This window comes from Cyprinodon variegatus, unplaced genomic scaffold (assembly GCF_000732505.1).
Source record: "Cyprinodon variegatus isolate N-32 unplaced genomic scaffold, C_variegatus-1.0 Scaffold14, whole genome shotgun sequence".
Classification (NCBI taxonomy): Eukaryota; Metazoa; Chordata; class Actinopteri; order Cyprinodontiformes; family Cyprinodontidae; genus Cyprinodon; species Cyprinodon variegatus.
Window position 1 is genome coordinate 52,375 of NW_015150467.1, and position 22,947 is coordinate 75,321.

The window sequence follows — 22,947 nt, forward strand, 5'->3', positions numbered from 1 at the left end:
GCATTAATTGAATAAAAAGTTTTTTTTTAAATCCTAATTAATAAAAATGTTAAATGTCGTTAATTGAAGTTATCAATCAATGAAATACATAATTGCATAGTCATTATGATTTTCTTTCTCTTCTTTATTGCAAAACAAGATATTTCTTGCTTACAGAGAAGGCTGGTCAAAAATATACATTTTTAGGTATGATTTTACCAAACGAGTTTACAGTATTTGTACTGTTAAATACTTATATCAGGTATTGTTGGTGAGCATCTTTATTCCTTCCATGAACTGTTATTATTAAATATATTTTACTATACAACTTTTATGATATAAATAGAAGAGATCCCATTTAAAAATTAAAGTTAAAAGTTAAAAAATTCCAGAATAGTTCAAAAGATAATCAAACACTATGGATTTCGATATGGATGTGGGGTAGCTAATAGGTTGCAAGCAAACAGGTGTCACTTAATTTCATAAAAAAATGAAAATTATCAATCTCCAGAGACTGGAAAACCGATGGATTAGACATGTCCAATTAACTAAAATGGCTGTGAGTCACTCAACATGGTACTCAATAGGTCCAACTCCCCTTTGTGTTTGTATGCATCCTGAAAAACTTTAAGCACACTTGTTATGCCATGATAAATGATGATAGCAACGTTGCAGTGTTATATGATGACAATGTTGGAGGCAGCATAATGTTTACCACAGCTTCTCCAGATCCTATTCGGTTTGTCCCATGAGCACAGATTAAACCTCACCATTCTTTTACCAGCAAAAGAACCTGTGCAAATCAACTAAGTAAATCAACACTTTTTGAATTGTATGTATTTTGGGGTTTTCTCATTGTTTTAGGTTCTTGTAGCAGCACTCCCTGCAACAGTTCCTGACCAATATTTCTATCTTTATGGCCTGATGCTAGGATTGGTAATAGTTAGAAGGTAACTTGGATAATACTTTAAATAGTTTGCTTGCAGGTATAAAATGAGAGTAAAGAATGGACAAAATGTGTGTGTATAAAGTGGGGTAAGGAAACAACCCAGATACTTAGTCCTGGAGTCACGGATGAGTCCTAAGGCGGGTTTTGGAATAACCTCCCTGCCTCTTTTGCAGGCTTATCTCCCTCTCAGACCCAGCAGCAATCTCAGACACCCAAAGAGGGAGAAGATCCCAATCACCACATAAAGAATAAAAAGCAAAGCAAGAACCCATACAGCTACTTGACATCGTTCCTGCATCGCAGGACGTCTGAGGAGGACCAGACAGGCATCCTAGCCAGCGCAGACTCTGAGGGCCCAAATTATGGAACTCTACGCTGATCTTGTGCTCATCAAGCCATTGGACCCAATTAAACTGGCCGCTCATGGGAAAAAAATACAAAACACCTCAGCCCTTCCTGATCAGCCACAACGACAAACACAGGTTTCATATAATCCGTATAAGCTGATATGTGTATGAGGAGCAGCAAAGTGAATCCTCCAGGCGCCAGAAGTCTCATCTAATGACAAGAACAGTGGCTTTTTATCTTTGGCATTTCACTTGAACAAATGCTCTGAAAATATATAATGTATATAAATTGTAAAACAAGGGAATTAAGCTTCCTCTTACAGTAATAAAATGTGTTGGTTGAGTATGTCACAACACGTTAAAAAGATTTCTCACTTATCATTGAGGGGTTCATATCTTTAGGTTTTTCAGTGAAACAGTGTACTGTTAAAGCCTGGTGCGTCCTTGTACAGGGACACAAGTCTACCTTTCCTACAATACAAATAGTGTCAGTCTTTAAACACAGGGTTCTTACCACAAAATATACCTCAGAGTAAACGCAGAGTTGCTGTAATTCTTGTGGTATACTGTACGTACTTGACCTTTTTACACTCTAAAGGTACAGATAAAAAGGTTTATAATACTCACTGCTCATTCAAATGGATAATATGGCCTAGCTTAATCTTATTTGGATGCTTTTTATTATTGCAGTTGGTACATTGCATTTACTTTGGGTTTGAGTAGAGACGAGCGGTAGCTCTGTGTCGTTACGCCTATTGTCGGGGCACAGCATAATGACTAAATATTATAGCCTTCATGAGATCTGTTATAAAAATTTTGGGACTTTAATGCTCAGCAGAGGTTGTTCTTGAGCAATGAAACAAAGTGAAGTGTTTGTATGTATCTCATTATTAAGGAATCATTCGCGTAATTGGGCACATCTTAAGGTGCCTTTTTTTGCCTTTTATAGTTTTGTTTTGTTTTTCTCTGACATAAACTGCCTTTTTTTAGTCGCCTTCTTATGTTTGTCACTCTAAGTGAGTTAGAACTCCAATATATGTATTTTATTTTATTTTTTGCCAAGGACACATGAACGAGAGAATGCATATGTCTCATTTAGTTTGTTCTAACAGTATCAACATACTTGTAAAAAAAAATGGGGAGTCAAGAAATCCCAAGCAACTGCACAGTGACGACGGCAAAGTTTTTAGAGCGGAATGTGATTGCTTTATTAAGCTGTAAAACAAGCAATGGGAAATATCCAAACGAATGGCCACCCTGACTGTTTATCTCTTACAACTGTATATTAATTGCTAGCTACTTCTCTATATGTTTGCTAATTTTTTGACACTAACCGATAATGAATGTATGTTTTGCTGTACAGGAAATGAATGTCCCTACGTCACAGTGCATTGAATGACCTGTCATAATGCTTACGTAGTGCAGCTGCGTTTTTGCTGAGATGACCAGTTGGCAAAATATGTCCAAACCCCTGTATTCAATGCCCAAGTCGTTTTCCTGGTGACCACATTTGCTGATGATATTAAGGTGTTCTTTTATTCTTTTCCTGATATTCTTTTCCTTTCTCTATTTTGTTTGATCATTTTGCTAAGGCTAGTCACTTAAGGACACATCAGACTGTGTTTTTGATTTTTTTTATTATTTTACGAAATCAACTTTTTTTTTTTTTTGCGCTAAATCTGAGGTTATCCACAAGGGAGAAAGTGGTGATTGCTTAAAAGCGAGTGACAAACAATAATTGTTTTCATGTAAGATACAAGGAAATAATCTATATTTGTTATGTACTGTACATGGTGTGTATTGTATTTGTAAAGAAAAACTGAACCATGTTTTACAGGAAGACTTTCTTGTATGGGGACGTATGAATAGAAAAAATGGGACAGATATCCCAAGTCGAAAGTAATTAGATTATATATCAAAGTATTTGCTTACAATACGGCTTTAAGTGGAAGTTTAAAAAAAAAAAAAACATTTTAAGGTGCCTAATTTGTCATACTTTAGCAGACATTATTTTATCTGAGAAGAAAAGTACACTAAATGTTAGTACCGTACAGTGTATTATTGCCATAGCCCGCTGGCTGCACAAGTTGAGTCGTATTTTCTCTGAAGTATTAGTACGTGGATACCCATTTGGGGAACACTTTAGAAGCAGAAATTTGTTGCCCTCTATTATATATCTGAAACAAAGTAATAATGTATTTTGCCCGTTGATGAGCACACGTGCAGACTCACTCCAGTTTTCTTCACCTTCACTTGTCCAAAGCAAATAAACCTGAAGGAAACATTTAGTTTTTTTTTTATTTGTTTGGTTTCCTAAAAGCAACGGACATGCTGTAGACATGTACAAAACGTGCTGTGGAGGAAATTGTGTTTACATTAGTTTGAAGAAATACAGTGTGTTAGGGCATAGTTGCTTTGAACATTACGACTTGGTGCTATGTTTAACTTTGTGGTGCTGTAGAATAGGGGTCTCAAGATTTATTTCTGTTTCTAGAAGGAACTTTTTTCTCCATCTCCTCTGTGTGTTTGAGCAGCTAAACTAGCTCTGGTAGACATTGTCCAAATCTTAACAGTGTGACTACAGTGATAGACAATACTGGAATAAGTAGACATATAACCTTGATTAATAGACTTGTGACATTCAATGAACTCAAAATGACCTGTTTTCTACAGTGTGTTTTTGCTATGTCTGTCTGTGCTTCCAAGGTACCCTCTCTAAAATATATTTGTGATGATACTGACATTATTAACCCAGCCTAAATGGGAGAAACTTAGCCTGACTTAGATTAGTACTGGTCAGAGGACACAAGGGAGAGAATCTGAGAGCACCTTTGGTTCAGGTCAGGTGGGGGGATCTTTTATACACACTTCCTGTACAGTGCTGTGAAAAAACATCCCTTGCTTTAAGATTTTTTCAATCTTTGTTTTTTTTTTTTCTTGCTTTAGATCATCAAGCACATTTGATATCAAATGTGGTATTGACTGATATCAGTCAAGTATGACCTGATTGACCTGAATGCAAAATTTGTTTGTTAAATGAGGGGAAAAGGTTATCCATAAGTCATGGAACTACAGCATGTGAAAAAGTATTTGCTCCCAACATTGCTGAGTAAAAAGTTGACTGATTTCAACAACATTATATGAACAACTAGGCTTAAATTTACTAGCCATAGCAAGGAATTACTAACTAAATATTTGCATTGCATTACTGCCATACCAGTAGAATAGAGAAACCACAAGTTGGTTAGAAGGACAAAGTGACCTAAAGAGATTTGAGAACAGATGAGAACCAAAGTTAACGAAATATACCTGTTTTTTAAATATACAAACATAAATACATAGCAGCATGATGGTCTGAGCTGCTTTACAGTCGGACCTCCCATTCTTGATGCAACTGTTAGTTCTTCTCTCTAGCAAAGTATCCTGATTGAGAATTTTAAACTGATACTTCACAAACTTAAAAACCAAACAAGTAAGTCCAAATTGAATGCAAGTGGTCTAGTTTGGATTTAAGTCTTATTAAGATGTGACATAAGCTTATGGAGATCATAACCAGGAATTCAATGTGGCTGAATTAGAACAGTTCTGCAGACAAGAATGAGTCAATATTCGTTCACAGTGATGTGAAGGTCTTACTGTCAGCAAAAATGCTTAATGTCAGGCGTTACCCAGGATGGTGGGCACAACCGGTTATTAGGTTTAGAGACAATTCCTTTTTCATATGGGGTCTGTTTTTTGGATAGCTTTTTTCCTCAATAAATATGATTTTGTAACTCTAACAAGTAAACAAAAAGAGGAAATCTGTAAGAGGGATATGCTATTCCACAGCACTGTAGCTCTATGGTCAACAGCACTTGTTTTTTCAAGCACACTACTACTACTAGAGACGCAAATGTCTCGTATCCACCCATCCGTAACTTTTTTAAATAAAAAAACTATTAGTACTGTACAGTTCAGCCACGAGTAATTTAATTTTGCATTTATTCCCAGTTAGAAAAGCTCATACATCCCCACTGCAGTTTTTTTGGTTTTTTTTAAAAAGATGCCGTCTTCCGGGCTTCACAATATTCAGCGGGAACATGTAAAGTGTTTAAGAGGGCTGCTTTGGACGTACTGTTAGCTACGTTTTCTGAACTTTGTTTCTCTTTTTTGTTTTGGGGGTGTTTTCGACTTACGGCTTTTAGTGCATCACTAGCTGCAGATAGGATGATATTTAACAGATTTGATTCTTTTTTTTTTTTATCGTGTTTATCTTGCATGTAGAGAGAATTACAAAAACGCCTATTTAGCAATCATTCATGGCCATTTGAGCTGATTGGTTATTGGACGGAAGCTAGAAGTATGTAGAATTTTCTATATTCATTTTTTTATTTTCTTTCTGTTTTACATGTGTACCAGCACTGAGAAGCTAGAATGTATAATTATCGTAGGCTACAATAAGCACTACATTGTTGACTGTTTTAGCGCATACACAAGCAAACCCAGTAGAGTTTAAAAGAAATGAGAACTCCCCATGTTTCTTTTCTCTTTCAATCCATTGAACTCTTTGCTGTATATCACATGTTTACATTCTGTATCATCCATGTTATTATTTGGATCATAATGTCCATATGTAAATATTCAGAGCTAAACGTTTCTCACTTTTCCCTTTTTTTAATGATAACCCTGTTTTTTTTTTTTTTAAGAAATCTAATTCTATTCTGTCACCGCATCAGGTTTTTCGATGCTTTACTTAACTTTTCTTTGTGAGCAATTAACTCATACTGTATGGTGCTGTACCAAAGCCTTATGTATAATATCTGTTTTAGTTTTTCTTTTATTTGCCACTGCTATCCAGTGACTCGTCTGAAATCATGTCTTGTTCACTATTCATGTTCAACTGCCATGAATTAATTATTTTTTTTCTGTATATTTTCTCTTTGAGTAACTAGAAACCTGAACGAACTAAAATAAAAAAAAGCAAACCCTGGCTTGTTACAAAAACAGGCCTGGATGTACAGCTGCAGTCGCCATCACAAGCCTTTATAGGGGGAAAAATGCACAGGCTCACTCCTGGTGGCTCATCATGACGTAGACATGGGCCTAGCACATGATCTATGCTCTATCTATGGCATGTCTATGAGAATATGAACGCAGTGTTGTATCCCTGTCACCATATCATTTCAAATGCTTAGTCCTATACAAGATTTTCCTCTCAAATTTTTGTATTTTGATATAATAAAAAAAATCAAAAGAGGCATAATTTTTGTTGTGTTTATTTGACTGTGCTCATCTTTTAGCATCAGAACTGGGACAATTTTTCTGATTTCACCAATACATTAAGGACCGTTTGAACCTAAGCTGGACATTTTGTTTGCCTTCACTTTGTTTTAATAAGGTGTAAGTGAGTTAGGTTAACGTTAGGTTGGAGTATGTACTGATAATGGTTAGTGTTAGGTTTAGGGATATTGACAGGGTTAGGGCATATAGAAAGGGTTAAAAATGGTTCAAGATTAATGGAAGACAATGGGAGTCAACACATGGTCTTCACTGCATATTGCAAGATGAGAATGAGTGCGTGTGTCCATTATGATGCTGCAGTTCAAATGCTGGACACAGGGGGGTGAGTGTTGACCAGAAACTGGATAATGATGTGTCATAATCAGGTCAAGTTTTCTACTCTTTTTTTTCCTTTTAAGACAAAATAGAAGTGCAAAAGTACTATATTCATTTTTCCAAAGGAAAAACAAACACACATACAAATAAAAAAAAACACTTGAAATCTGCTCTTAGACATTTCATAAGGATTTAATTTAGAAAAAAGGAGGATAAATTCAAGGAATGTCTTTGTGTATTTACCCACTTGTTAGGGAATGAGTCCAAAACAGGAATAAAAGCAACCTTAAAGAAAATGGAGCTCCTCCAGAGCAACCTTTGCACTTTGTTTGAATTATTTTAGGCACAACGAAAAGTAAACAAATGAGCAGCCATCTGCATACACCTGAGCAACATATAAAGTTCAGTTAATCCACTGTTCAAACACTAAGCCGCCCTAAGGCAATGATGGCTGGATTAAAATCCTAAATGTTGAACCGTTAAAAGTTAGTGCCTTGTATGCTTATTCTTAAATTTGCTATACATACATACTACCAAAGGCATTTATTACACTCAACTTAAAATAATGAAATAAAATGCATTTATCATTAACTTAATTCTCAAATAGATTTTATGGTGTATTTCTGCTTTTATTCAATAGTGAATTCATAATTAGCTATTTAAGATATTACAGAATTGAACAAGAAGTTAAATTAAAGAGTAGGAACAACAGTTCTTGTTGAAAATCCAGCAAGAATAAATAAAATGTGTCCCAGGAAAGTGGACTAAATGTTGCCCAAATGTAGATTAATTACTTACTTGAGTTGTTTGTTTTTCAGTGTTAAAATGATATGAGTTTAGTGTGAACAGCATAGGGAGACTGCACCCTATAGTGATGACTCATTAAGGCCCACCCACAGCTCCACAATTAAAATGTTATGTTTTAAGTATTTCTGGAACGAAAGATGTATTTACTTTATTTTAACACTTAAATGTTTCAGATGAAAACCAGTGTTTCAAAATCTGGCAACGATAACCAGTCTGATTAAATACAGAATACTGAAAGTGAACATTTTGTTCACTAAGTGAAAACAGCCATTCAAACCAAGCTTAGTTTATCTAAACATATATCTCCTTAAATAAAAACAAAACAAAAAAAAACATCTGTGATTAACCATATTTGTCAGGAAGTTTCTTTGTAAGCCTCATCAATGACTGTTTACTCAGAGTCCAAAGGAATACTATGAAAACGTTTGGGCACCCCTATTAATCTTAATTATTCTTATTTCTAAATATTTGAATGTTTGCAACAGCTATTTCAGTTTGATATATCTAATACCTAATGGACAGTAATATTTCAATATTGAATTGAGGTTCATTGGACTAACAGAAAATGTGCAGTATGCATTAAAACAAACTTTGACAGGTGCAAAAATATGAGCACCTCAGCAAAAATTAATTTAACTGATGAAATTTCTTTTTGTATACACTCTGTATGTAGAAAATGACAATAAAGTCTGTTTAAGTCTAAGAAAAAAGACATGTATATATATATATATATATATATATATATATATATATATATATATATATATATATATATATATATATATATATATATATATNATATATATATACGTGTGTGTGTGTGTATATATAAAAAAAAATAAAACAAATAAAAATTGAAAAAAAGGGATGGCCATTCCAGACCAATATAATTCTTCATCTGCATGATTTGGAGCAGTGTTTTCCATCATTGTCTTGCTGAAATATCCATCCCCAGCGTAACTTCAACTTCATAACTGATTCTTGAACATTATTCTCAAGAATCTGCTGATATTAAGTGGAATCCATGCGACCCTCAACTTTAACAAGATTCGCAGTGCCAGCATTTGCAAAGCAGCCCCAAAGCATGATGGAACCTTCACCAAATTTTACAGTGGGTTGCAAGGGTTTTTCTTGGAATGCTGAATTTTTCTGTTGCCATGTATAACACCTTTTTTTTATGACCAAACAACTCAATCAGTCCACAAGACTTTAAAAACCAAGGCTCATTTTTATCCTCTATAATAAAATAACTGGTATTTTAATGTTTGTGTAAGGGCAAGAACTTTATAAATAAAAAATTGCATGTAAGTGAAAATACATAATCATTTGTGGTATGCCCAGTATCTCCATCTAATCCTTTGTCATAAGAATCAAGTGTGTGTGAGGACATTGGGGCCTGCTTTGGTGGCACAGTGGTTAGCGCGCATGACCCATTTAAGGAGGCCTTAGTCCTCGACACGGGCAACCCAGGTTTGAATCCTGCCTGTGGTCCTTTCCCTCTCTCATACCCCCTTTCCTGTAAGCTCACTGTCCATTAAAAAAACAAGCCACTAATGTTATAAAACCCCCATAAAATAAAATAAAGGATGGTTCTGATCAACTTTAACACATGTAAATAAGGGATTCAACCATTTTAGCGGCTAAAAGCGGCTTGGGGAAATGTCCCACCCCTGCCTCCTGTCTTTCACACCTATGGTGTACAGCCTGGTACACATGAGCTCACAAGGTTAACTTTTTTCCCCCTTTCTTCATAGTTATACCGGCCCAAGAACTTCTTTTCAGTTGTGAACTGTCCTACATTGGCTGGGCAAGCATAGATAGAAAGACAACCATTAACTGAGATTTTACTGCGACCAACTGTGTGTTCATTTTCATCTGCTTGGCAGTGTTGCTCTTCTACTCTAACCCAATTCAGGAGAGCTACAACTGTATCTGCCCTTTTATTTTTCACTCAGATAGAAAGTACCTCCAGATCTGTGCTTTAGTGTTTATATAGTGTGTATTAGCTCCATTGGTCATGGCAGAGGCCCATTCACATTGAGCCTGGTAAAGAAGTGTTTTCATTTCCTCTGCATTCATGCTCAGTAACAGGGTTTGCTGCAAATTCAATTGTGCAATGCAAACTAACTGTCACCCTGCTAAACCAGGAGGACTGAATTCTGCAAGTTAGACACTGACACCATGTCATGCATGGTTTCCTTCCATTGGAGTTTTAACCAATCTATGTTTGACTTCATTTGATTGTGTAAAGTGACTGTAGATGGCCTTTTGTATATTGACGCTATACAAATAAAATTAATGGATTTACATAAAAAAAATAGGGAAAAGCATCAAGGGGTAGGACATATTTCGTATTGTGAATTATTACATAACATAAGCTGTATTTCTCTTGGTAGATCTGTACATTAAAATAGACAGGCCTACATGATGATTATGGACAAACTGAACACCAGTTTTCACTCCTCTCACTGTTACCGCCCACCCACAGTGGTGGGTTATGTAATTCTTCTACCATTACCTAACACTGCACAACTGCGGTTCCTCGATGCTCGTGGATGTAATGAATCAGCGCCTGCCTGCCTGCATACCCCCACGCCTACATCAAATCTGGGTCCCTGGTTTGGGAAAAAAAAAAATCATCTAAGAACCCGGGAGGCTTGAACATCCGAGGCGCGGGCACGAATCCCGTTTCAGCACTGCGCGTTCCCGACACCCACGGAGCGCAGCTTTCTTCCTCTCCCTCTCTCTCTGAACACCAGCTACGGAAACGCTCCCCAGCAGCCATAGAGCGATGCCGCACCTGATCCCGGGCTCTCCTCCCAAAAACATCAATCAGATGAGCAGCTGAGCCCTTTTAGTCTGAATGAGGGCGTGCATGGTTCTGCAGTGCGATGCTGACAGCAAGCTTCCTAACCGAGGAGCTGCGCGCTTTGCAGCATAGAAGAGGCGGCGGATAGGAGCAGCGCGCACAGGCACAGGTAGGCTGCTGGAACTAAAACACAGGTGGATCTTAATCAGATGTCCTGGAGTCGTGATGAAAAGACACTGCCTATTAGAGCTATCAGCTTTCCCCCATAAAATCTATGAAATAATAGAGGTTTATAGTCAGCGTGCTGTGCGAGCCCTGTTGAATTAATGCGCCTTATCCGTCAGGCCCAACAGGTCATAGTACACTACCGGTTAACTTTTCCCATTGTTCATTGGCTGGGGCTTCTAGTTGCTTTATTGCATCAGAGGTTATAAACACAGGCTTGGGTTTAACTGTTTAGTGAGCTGTCTGGTCGGGTATGCTGCAATTCTTCTGCAACAGACCTGCAACAAGTGCAAGCTTTGTAATACACCCGAACATTTCATGTGATCAAAGTCTAGCTTGGTTACACTGCAATTCACCCTTAATTTGAGTAAGTAAATAATTTGAGTAAGTAAATTTACATTTCTTATTTTAAATATAAATTGTCTTGTTACATTGGCAAAGTGTCTCACTTGCCTCCTCAATTCAAGACTAAATGCACTTATTTTAAGAAAAAAATGACTTATGTAGATTTTAATTTTTTTGCAGTGTAGATTCTGTCAGCAATGGCACAACAGTTGTGCCCAATTCAGAAGCATACTAAGACCAGTTAGCTGTTTATATGGGATCATTTGTAATTGACGTTTTATTCATGGGTCTGTTTTATAGATGGCCTTTCCACATGGGCAATCATCTGGACTATAGGAGATATAAAAGTGTCACAACGACTAGGTTGACCTTACAATCTAAGATGCAGTGATCGGAATTCTCCTGACCAATGCATATGATGTCACAAAAAAATCCTGCCCCTGACACTGATTTTAAAGGAACAGTCTGGTCATATTCAGAATTTAAACTTCTGAAAGTACTTTAAATATTGAATTATTACATACTGTTCAATAAATTATAAGTGTTTTTAATCAAGAGTAATTTTCATTTGAATGTGCTTTACTGGAGACATCCATGTTTGTCAAAGAACACTACTGTGACCTACCGGTTTGTGATGTCACGGTGAGGTATCAGCTGTTGATCAAGTCCCAGTGCTGTATCTGGTGTTATTCACAAGGCGCTATTATCTAAATCATTTGAAAAAATTCTTCTTCAAAACGTTGGCTACATATTACGTGTTTTTTCTCTGGCCAGAAGTTCGATGGCAAATCCTCCCTCTTCAAGTTGGCAATCCAACGACGAACTCGTGGATCATGAATCAGAAAGGTGAACTAACTAATTTTTTTTTCTGCTTTTACCCGGTGTTTTGCAACATCCAACTGCAGTGCACGTGGGCATTGTCAGTTTAACTATAGCTCTTGCAAATTTTGATTCCTCTCAAAATCTAAAATAATTGTTGTTGATTGCAGGTGTGTCTAGTAGCTCCCATAGATTTTGCTTGTTAAGCGGGAAGAATGGCTCTAGGCTTACTGTACCGTGACGTCAATGCTGGAGATGTCAGGAGTGAGGTGTTACTATATTTGGGTGTAAATGGCCGCTCCCAGACTCAGTGATCGCAATGAACATTATTATTTTCTTTTTTTTACTAATAAATTCATTAAATCACTGCAAACATATTAGTTTTAGGTATAGATAATGGTCCATTGATTATTCCTTGCTGACCAGACTTTTCCTTTACCTGATTGTCATGACCTTTTCTAAGCATTTTCGCTTGTATAACTCCAAAATGTGCTCTAAGCTCCTTCAAACAAGTTTGAAACAAACAAATTAAAGGACTGTAGGAATTTTCTAGTTCATGCATTACTTAAATTTAATCAACTCCAAAAATGAACATCATAATACACGCTATAGGTTGATGGCTTTATTTGGAAGTGCTGGGATGGGTAATTTAAAGGTTGCTAGTTAAATGTAGTGGTGACCAATAGCACATGATATATCCCCTAATCAAATTTAGCGCTGGCTCTGATGAAACTCCCAAGTACTTAAACAGAAGAGTACTAGAGATTTCTTTTGGAATAAAGAAAGAAAAGACAAGAAGCTTTTTGACTGCGCCAATAAAGCATAATGTGATTCCTCAATTGGACACAATAATTGAGTAGAGCACTGTCATATGAGCAATTTAGCAAAAGTATTTCTGAAAGCATTCCCTTTTTTCAGAGCCCTTTATACGGAATGAGACAAGGGTTCCTCATACCATTGATAAGGATATTTGTATTTTTTTGACTATATTAGTCATTTCATCCTTTAGATGTAAGAGATCTGAATACAACTATTGTCCAAAGTAATCCAAAGAACTTTCCTGTCAAACCTTTTTAGAAGTAATTTCTTGCATTCCATCTATAGTAATTTTTTGTAACACATTGGAAGTAATGGTTAACAACAACTTGGTGTATAAGGCTGAGCAACATTGCATTCTGAAGAACATGATGAGCAGAAGTTGATAAAACATCCTGGAATGGGTTTTCATGGATAAGAAGCTGCATCAAATTGTTGCATCAAGCGCAAAACATCAGATGTACTGGTTCAAAGCTTACCCCACTGTTTCTATAGAGTTGTGTAAGGTGTGAAGTTGTTCTTTGGAGAAACAAATCTGTTTTCAGTCTGTCAATGCTTTAGATACTGTTGTTAAAGGTTGTGGTTGATTTTTTTTTAGGGCTTTAGCTTTGCCCATTCGCTATATTTGAAAAATACTGTTTATGTTGCAGCACAAAAAAAACGTTTAAGACAAGTCCAATTTGGAAATGACCTCTGTTAATGACTCCATAACATCATACAAAGTATCAAAAATCTAAATTGCCATTATTTTCAACCAATATTGTGATAGCGTTTTTATTTAAATTTTGAGCTAGTTAATTTGGGAGAACCTGACTGGCCTGCACAGAGTCCTGAGCTCAAATGCTAGAACATCTTTAAGAAGAATTAAACGATCACCGTGAGCAAGACCATAAATGGTATCTCAGAAGTTTGGTCCCATATTTTCATAAACTAACATCTAAACCTTTTGGTGTCAACTTAATATTAAAGCCCTTTTATTGAGTATAGAATGTCATTAAAGCTCTTGGGTGTATAAAGGCAATGCTGTTGGCGTTATGGTGTAGGGTTTTGTAGCTAAGTCACCACATAGCTAGTAAACATGGTGTGTTACACACACATCATGTTTACCTGCAACCAAAAGTATTATTGCTTTTTTTTATTGTTGACACAGGTGTTGCATCATCTATCCTACCATCAGAGAAATGAACATTAGCTGAAAACAGAGGTGTTGTGTAGTCAAGTCCATCACAGCATTATTTGCCTCCCTTGGAAACAGACAGGTTGCCAGACGTCCACAATCTTCCTCTTTTAAATATTCTGTGATAATGGAATGAAAGGCTGGCAGGTTTTTGTGAACAAGCTGATAGAGAACAATCTGTTATCTGTTTCAAAGTTAGATTAAGGAATCATTTAAGAGAGACATGATTACTTACTCCTTATAGAAAATATTTTACTTTTTTTATTAATACTTTTTCTAAAGTTTTATGGTCAAATTATTTATAAAATAATCATTAGTTTATTGCTCTCCATAAAACTAGTTATAAGATTGGACACCCTTTATGCACATCGAGGAAATAGAGTAGGCCTATTAAATGTACGAAATAAAAGGATATAAACAAATAACCCACTTTTGATTAATTGTTTATTAAATGCTTTAATAGATTAAAATTGCTAAATCAGATTAACTGATAAGGTTTTGATTAGTCTCTCAAAATCCACCCAGTCGCTGGCCACCGTTTTTAAAGCGTTTACAACTAACTACTAACAAAACATGAAAATTACATTTGTAAAATTATTACCAATATAGACATGTTAGATATTGTTAGAAAGCTTAGATTTTCCACAATTCAACCACCAAGTTCATTTTATGAACACAGCGAGCACCAAAGCACAGTAAACACAGATATAGCAGCATGTCAGCTGTATTATAAATCCAATCTCCAGTTATTTGTACTACATTGGTCCATAAGGGTTAAAAGTAACTCAGCATATTCATATTAAAACAAAAATTTCTATGATGAGAAAATCGCCATATAACATAAATTTTTTGATGTCAGAAAAGTTAGCTGGTCAAAGATAATGCTTAGCATCTTAAGACTTACTACCTCAAACGTTTGTCTGATATGTTTTTTTTTCTTTTTTTTTTTTTACATCGTCCTCGTATCTACAATACAAAAGTGTGTGCATCTTTGTATGACTCGATTTGATGAAGGGACAGCTGATGAAGTCTAATAAGCTCCTTGCTCCTTGCCTGTCAGCCAATGACGTGTAGAGATATTGGTAGATATACACTAAATTAAACGTTTTATATTTATACATTTATACATCAATGATGAATTCTTTAGGTAATAGGGTACACTACATATATATATATATATATATATATATATATATATATATATATATATATATATATATATATATATATATATACACAGGTGGAAAAATACTTCCTTTATAAATGTTTTGTGCCCATTAAAATGCTTCATTGTTGTTTTATGGCTCAAATTTGGCACATTTGGAAACGCTGGTGACACAAAAACTTCACAGCTCTGGAACTGTTGTACCTACAGAAATTTTCTGCAGTTGTGGTTGACATGATGTAGATCAAATGTAATAGAATGAAACATGCCTATTCTCAAGCATGTCTTTATTGCTGCTGCTCAAAAAAGACCTGTTATTTCTGAGAAGACAGAAAACAACTTTGAGGTATATTTGAACTGGAGCAGTTTAGGCTGTTTTTAAGTCACTCTGCTTTCATTTATATGTACAGAAACTAAAAGATGTTAGCTCTCAAATGATGTATCACACATGTAATTGGAGCTTACAGTTCCTCAGTTATTTGCTCTTCAATTTTGGTATGCAAAAAGAGGATTGCTTAAAAATAGGTGGGTGTTTAGACAAATTTGCTTTTAGTGTTTTAGTGTTGTTGCTATTCCATTAGAGGGCTGCTGTTCACCCTTAAATGGACCAATAGTTGCAAGAGAAATACAATATCAATGGCGGAGACATGATAGGGTAGAAACATAAATAAGCTTAAGCAGAGTTCAATGTGGGAATATTTTGCAATGTTTAATGGCGACGGGAAGCTGAATGCAAAATTCTTATAGATATGAAACACTCCAGTTGCGCTTCAGGTTGTCACCTGAAAAGGGCCCATTCATGCATGCTGGATGGTGGAGCAGCCTCAACTTCTCTACCAAAAATAATTGATCAACGAGAAAGAGAAAATATGATGACACAAAACTGGAGGGAATTATGCATGATTTGTAACATGGTAGAAGAATACATTATACCAATAAATATGGTTGGTTGTGAGGACTTTAGTGTGTTAAAACACTTCAAGAAGCCAAGTTTAAATTTTTTCCAGACCAACCATTACCTCCTATTTGGCAGCTCGGCTACCGGCCATAGCCATTTTTTTCAACTGGAATCGAAATCAGTGCTAAACACATTTTTTAAATAATCTCCAAATATATCTGTATTTTTCACATAGTAGATGCATCAAAATGTTGGGTTTATTTGCAGGTCTAATTTAAATGCTTCTTATTTCATCCCATTTTGTCATTATATAATATACCCAGCCAGGTGTTTAGCTTTAGTCCTTAAAAGTAAACATCTCGTTTCTTGCCTGCATAAAGTCTTTAGCACCTTGAAGCAATGCAAGTGGGTACTATCAACAAAAAAACAGAATTTGCTAACATTCACACTTAACCAAATTCCACCTCGATCTTCAATTTCCTCCTGATATACCCAAACAGAGAATGGCATCACTCTTGTTAATGTGCAGAAAGTTGGTTTCAGGCTTTCAATCTGACTGCAGTCAAACACAAGGTGGAGATGCAGAGGAAAAAGCTCTGCAGTTGCTATGGTAACTCATCTTCCATCCATCGTGACTCAATGCTCTTCCAGAGCGACAAGGAGACAAATGAAGCCTCAGAGGAACCTTTGACCAGAAGCTCTGACAGATCATCAGCCAATCTACCCAAGGCTGCTTGACTGTCACTGCGTTGCAGGTTTCAGGCTGTCTCCATCAGCTCAGCAATTGTTTTACAGTGCTTCATGGCTCATGCCACCTCTCAGAGAGAAAGAGGTGAATTGGTCGGTGGTGAGAGTCAATTTGATCCTCTAATCTTCTGCAATCTGTCAGACTGAGATTATTTCATCTAAAACAGAGAAAATGTCATTGCTTAAATCTCTAAGCAAGTGATCTCCTATGATGGCCAGCGGGCTGTGTGAACAGCAGGCGCACGATGATCCAAACATTTAATCAAAAATCCAGTCTGTCTCTCGGAAAGACAATCCGAACCTTGCAGCGAGCTGCAAATCTGCTCTCTCTTAAACAGGCAAATGATGCACTATAAATAGTGAATAGAAGAAAATCTTTTTGTGTAAGAAACCTATTTTAGGAAGACAACATTGATTCTCAGAAATGAAACATATAAGTGTTTCGTTAGCCTAATGCAACCTCAGCTAGCGTTTATAAAACAGGTCCTACGCAAAGATATGCACTAAACGATGATGACGAGGTCAACAGCTTTGCAGTATAAAGCTACATTTAGAAATGCAAGTTATCAACTAATGAGTTAGTCTAAAGTTGATTGATCTGACTGGTTATCTAACGATTAATTGGGTTCTTTTCATAATATTAAAAGGCCAAATTGTAAAACAATATGTTGACTTTTAATTAATGATGTGCATTACTATATTATTACATTTATACTGTATATATACTGTATATATACTGTATATATTATATTGTATACTGGCTGCATAAACAAAAAAACAAAAAAATTGATTTCTCACACATTTTACAACTTTGACATAATTTAAAAATATAGCCAAAAAAGTAAATGAACAGATTAAAATCACAGAATATATGATGAAACAGAATATGTCATAAAATATGTGAAACACCTATACTCTCCCATGAGCAGAGATTTAAAATTGTCATTTAAAAGCAGAGTATGTGACTCTGACAGGCTGTCACGTTGCTTTCCCCTTCATGTCGAGTAGATGGATGGTAACTGATATAGTCCTCTGTATTTTGAGTCGGCCAACAATCATTGGTTGGAGCGTCACATTGTGCCTGTTAGCCGTGCTTCCAAATTAGAGGTAATGGTTGGTTTGGAAGGAATTAAAACAAATATGATTAAAATTAACATTAATTTGCTGAAAACACTCAGTAGCACAGCTTTCCCTTGTTTAGCTGCCCCCTTGTTTAATTTTTAATGGATGACATGTGACTGACATTCTTGTGAGATCTTTACCCATTAATATTCACTCACCACCTTCTTTCCAACACGCTGGTTGATGCAGGTCCTACAAACAGCATGTAGGACTGTGCATGCTGGCCTATTTTCCTGCAGAAATACTATGTAGGCCATCAGATACCAGGCGACATCCTTTATGGTTGCTGCTTCAGTCTCCTGAGATCAGAGCTGCGCCTTCCCCATTATCTAGGATAGGTAAAGGGCCTCTTTATGCTTGGATCCAGGAAAGAAAGTTTGATACTTTGTACATGAATGCTGATGGAGAAGCGGTGAAAACAGAGCCACCATTTGATTGAGCAGCTGTGTGTTGTGATGACTTCAAGGTTGCTAAAAGATAAAAAAAGAGGAAAATATGTTGTCTTGACAGTTTTGACATTCTTTTGGTTTCCCCACCCACACTGCTACATAAGTTGGTGGTGTGCATATGAGGATTACTTGAAATCATGTTTCTTCACAGCCTTGCATGTCTGCAGTGTATGCTATTTGTGGCATTTCTACATTGGTCTACCGTTAAGGTTTTCTAGTTAAAAGAAGTGATTACTTTAGTGCTTGTTTTTCATGGCTGTTTTCTGATTTTCTTTCTTATTCCAGACAAAAACCTGCTAGTCTTTTAGCAGGTGCTTTAAACAAGCTTGTCCTCTCTGCTGTGTTGAGGACAACATGTTCCTGTACTGAAACAGGCTTTCTGTCTAATTTGCTATAATCAGCAATGTCAGGCTTTTTGGTGTGGGTTTAAAAAAATTTTCAGCTGATAGGGGAATGTATTTCCCTTATTAGCAAGATACAGCTTTAGTATTGTTCTTAGTTTACATTTATTGTGTTTAAAAACTGTAATCAAACTTAATTTTTTGCATGATTGTGAAGGTGGAGGTTATATATGTTATTCAAAATATAGAAATGAAAACCTGAAGAATGTGGATCAGTGCATATACATTCAGCCCCCTTTAACTTAATACCACTAATAAAAATCAGTGAAAACCTGTTAGTAATTCAATCTCACTGTGAATATAGCCATTCTTTGAAGTACATATCAAACATGGAGCGGAGTGCTCAGACTAAAGACCCTTAACAGACTATCCCTGAAATCACAATTCCCACTATGATGCATGGTGGTGGCAGTGTTATGCTAGGGGGTGTATTTCTGCTGCAGAAACGGTGAAGCTGGCTGAGATTGATTGGGAAAAAACTGTAGGGAAACACAGGATAGGTATAGATGAAACGCTGTAAGAGAGTATAAAACATATGAAAATGGCCGCAATAAAATTATTACGGCTAGGCTTGTTATGATCAGATAGATTTAAATCTTAATTTGATTTGTTTTTGTGCAGAATTTGGCTAAGAAAGGCTTCATACAACTGAACACTTTTAAAGGCTGCTGATTACATGATCTGTTTTCATTGAATGGTTATTTACTAATTTGTGTCAGAGCATCACATCAAATCTGCAAAACCCAAAGGTTTTTGTTTGTAACTTCTCTAAATAAAAAAAAATAAATAAAAAAAAGAAGAAGCTCAAAGAACACAAAGGCTTTGCTCATAAGGGAGCTATACAGTAAATGCAGTGTCCTAGTGACTGTGATATAATTTAAGTTTATGTACTGTAGATTCTGGATGGCTGGTAACTTCATTGCCTATTCTCAGGATTGGATTGAGACAGCATGAGATGAGTATAAGGTCGAATAAGCTTTGCCAAGCCTTCGTGTCTGCTTGTTAGCATCCTGCTAAAATTAGGAAACTTTGTGGAAGTCCAGTATCCTGGAGCAGCTTCTTTGCCGGAGGGGCTGGAACCGCAGCATTGAGCCTAATTAACATACCAGTTAGACCAAACATGTTATGGTTGATCAGCACAACTCTTCAATCTTGATTGTAACCTGTTCCTCAGTAAACTCAATTTCAGTGGTGAGAGGTGTGAGAGGGACATATCCACGTCAGCAAGGCATTGTTTACCGACAAACACCCTCATAGTTTCAGGTGCTCGTTATGGGAAAATTGTGAGAGAGCCAAGTTTGTTTTACCAGGGCATTCCCAGTGTTTACTCACCATACAGAGAGAAAGCAGTAGAACTTGATATGGGAATTTAAAGTTCCTGTTAAGTAACAAAAGAATCCTTCTTAAATATTAATTTTAAACAAATCCCATAAGAGTGACTAAAGCCAGAAACTATTTGGGTGTAGGGAAATATTCCACAATTATGAAAAATGGATTTTAAATTAGCAAAACAAAATTAATGAATTCGAGGAAAAATGAATAGAATGAGTCTAACAGGAGTCCCGTCTTCTTTGGCAAATATGTATAAGACCTTCAAATGTTCTATTTTCTTATTTACATTTGCACAATTTCCTGATTTTGCAAACCACTAAATAAGCTATACAGATGAAACTTTTTTATCACATTCAAAATAACTTCTAAGATTTGTATTTCATATTTGTAAACCCAGTGACAACCTGCCAGTGAATTTTAAATCATTTCACATTCATGAAAGGGTTTAATTTTTCTAACCACAAAGTCAATCATATGGAAACATTTTCCAAAATTGATAATATTTATTTATCTTTTTGATCCGATATAGTTTATGTTTCATTTATTTTGGTTTTTCCTTGCCCTCCAGGGTTTTATGGAGCCCTTAAGGTTTAGAAATAGCTTTGTTATCCTTTCCAGACTGATCTTGTTATTTTATTTGTCATTTATTCATACATTTCTGTAGATTTGGGTATGGTGTGTTTCTTTATTGAGATGTTTCAGCCTACTTTGTGCTGTCAGATTTTTCTCAAGTGACCTCTTGATTATAGATCCGACAGTAATTAGCTTAGGCATGGCTAATGAAATTTAACCCAAAACATCAGCATTAAATTCTGATTACACAAGGAGGTCATTTCTTTTTTCAGAAAAGCCCAGGTTGCTATGAATACCCTTTGTCCCTTAATACATTACTGTACGTTAAAACCAATTAGTATAAACAACTTTTTGTTCTTATCTAATTTTTATTGTCTTTGGTGACAATTATATTAAAAAAAGAGAAGAAATCTTTAAGCTGGGAATTACCTTTTCATAGCACAGCAAAAAAAGAGCAATTGAAAACAAGGGTAACAGTGAAATCAGTAAATTTTAATTTTATTAACTGCTGTGACAAACGTATCCTATCCTTTCCTTGAAGAGAGCAATGATTGGTTTTTAACAGCTATCTGTCAGTTCTAGTAGAAAACAGATGATGATTTTCTTGTGAAATCCATCCTGTGAATTTTACAGCCTGACATGTTTTTTTATAATCAAGACAGACCATGACATTTCAGCATGATGTCATCCCAGATTACAGTCAGGGTGGATCCTAGCCTCGAGTGGGTTAACGTCTGGCAGCTTCACAGCTTCGGACCCTCCTACCCACCCACTGTGACTTTCTCTCCTTCTGTCTCCTCCTACTCACGTTTCTCTATAGCGGGCTGTTGCAGCAAGGCAACATCATGGAGGCTGGATGTGTGGTTGCCGCGGTGATTGAGAATGCTGCCTCAGGACCCCAGAGAGAACCAGGAAGTAGTGTCGTCCTTGAGGGGTGAGTTACTGTTTTTCCTGGCTTTGTCTGCTTACCTGGATCATAAAAAGTAGTTCAGTTGAATGTGGTTTGTTGGATGCTGCTTAACAGGCACGTGGGAATTTGCATTTGAGATGTGATATTAAAAAAATGACCCAGTTATCATAGTGAGATAGAGACAAACTGTTCTTCTTCTTTTTTTTTTTTTTTTTTTAGCTCTGTCAGCTTCAAACCCCACTGTCTTCCTTTTGTTGTACTCATTGAATTTGTTGAGTCCTCTTGGATGCCATAAATGTTGATGTGTGTGTCTGGGTTCCAGGCCATATTTCCAGGTTTGATCCAGCTGAATCAATGTAAGACAGCCAAACTCTCTGCAGTCTTTGTTCCTTATAAAAGTTTTCCCTGAATGGACCTCACCCTGCACTCCTGAACACATTGAGTCACATTTCAAGTGAAGGTTTTGTGAAACACTCCCTGTGGGTGGATTGTCTTCATGGATGACTGAATACATGAGCTTTGAGTGCACATAAAGGGCCAGTGAATCGAGCACACTGATGTAAAGCATGGTTTCTCTGTAATTGCGGATAGATCCAGCTGACTGGCATATATTTTTATGTTTATTTTTCTTCTCACATTTTGGATTCAGAAATAACATCTTCAGCATGACATGTTGCTGGTGCAACGTCATGATTTCAGAAGCTGCTTGGATAATTTCCCCCTCACTTGCTCCCTCTGGTGGATCAAAATAATAATTATAAAAACTGTGAGCCTTGCCAGTTTTAAACGCCTTCTTTTGCTTCTTCTGCAGTGATTTGTTACCATCTACTGACCTCGAAAAAGATGATGGCTTACCTCAAGTTACCAACATTATTCCTCCTGGGGAGAAGCAGCCACAAGAGGCATCCACTGCCCTGGTACACTCCTTTACACACATGGCGCTGACTCATATCCCATGTAATAGAATACATAAAACCCAACAGACATGTTGTCCTTCCTCTGTGAATCTGTTTTGTTTTTTCAGCTGGTTCTTCTGTCCCCTCAACATGTTACAAGATTTCAGAGCAAAATTTCTAATTTATTTTCCAATGAGGGTCAAACCACACAAGCATACATACATACATCAATTTTACAACTATTTGTTCTAGTTTGTCATTGAGATTTTAAACAGTTGTTATAACCATCAACATGCTTTTATGGTCATTTTGAATATTTGAACTATTTTTCTATCCCAGGTCTTTTAAAACATCTGGCTTTCAATTATAGACCATGAATATTATTTTGGTTGATGTCAGAACTATTCCAGCAGCTTAATGTTAACCTTGGATTTTCTCCATACTGGTTCTAGTTTGTGTAGCAAATTATTTTCCCAGTGGAATAACAGTATCAAAGTGGGAAATGGGCAAAATATTAAACTTATTGCCCTACTTAGTTATTTATTCAACATGGAGTTGGAGAATTTGAAAAGAATCATCCTTTTTT

At 36.2% G+C, this 22,947-nt stretch overlaps 2 protein-coding genes across 2 annotated transcripts in view; both read left to right on the forward strand.

Moving 5' to 3' along the window:
* LOC107090001 (protein turtle homolog B-like) overlaps positions 1-2,876 on the forward strand; it is a gene marked incomplete at its 5' end in the record, with an annotated part of 45,704 nt that extends 42,828 nt beyond the window's left edge. The window contains one exon of the mRNA XM_015383104.1: positions 1,102-2,876. Within this exon, the coding sequence (XP_015238590.1) occupies positions 1,102-1,307 (206 nt within the window). The remainder of the gene's footprint in view (positions 1-1,101) is intronic.
* Positions 2,877-10,380: 7,504 nt separating this feature from the next.
* The window catches only part of LOC107090408 (rho GTPase-activating protein 32-like), a 36,170-nt gene continuing 23,603 nt past the window's right edge, over positions 10,381-22,947 (forward strand). The window contains exons 1-3 of the mRNA XM_015383775.1: positions 10,381-10,655; positions 21,376-21,489; positions 22,277-22,382. Coding sequence (XP_015239261.1) covers positions 21,401-21,489; positions 22,277-22,382 — 195 coding nt within the window. The 5' untranslated portion in view covers positions 10,381-10,655; positions 21,376-21,400. The remainder of the gene's footprint in view (positions 10,656-21,375; positions 21,490-22,276; positions 22,383-22,947) is intronic.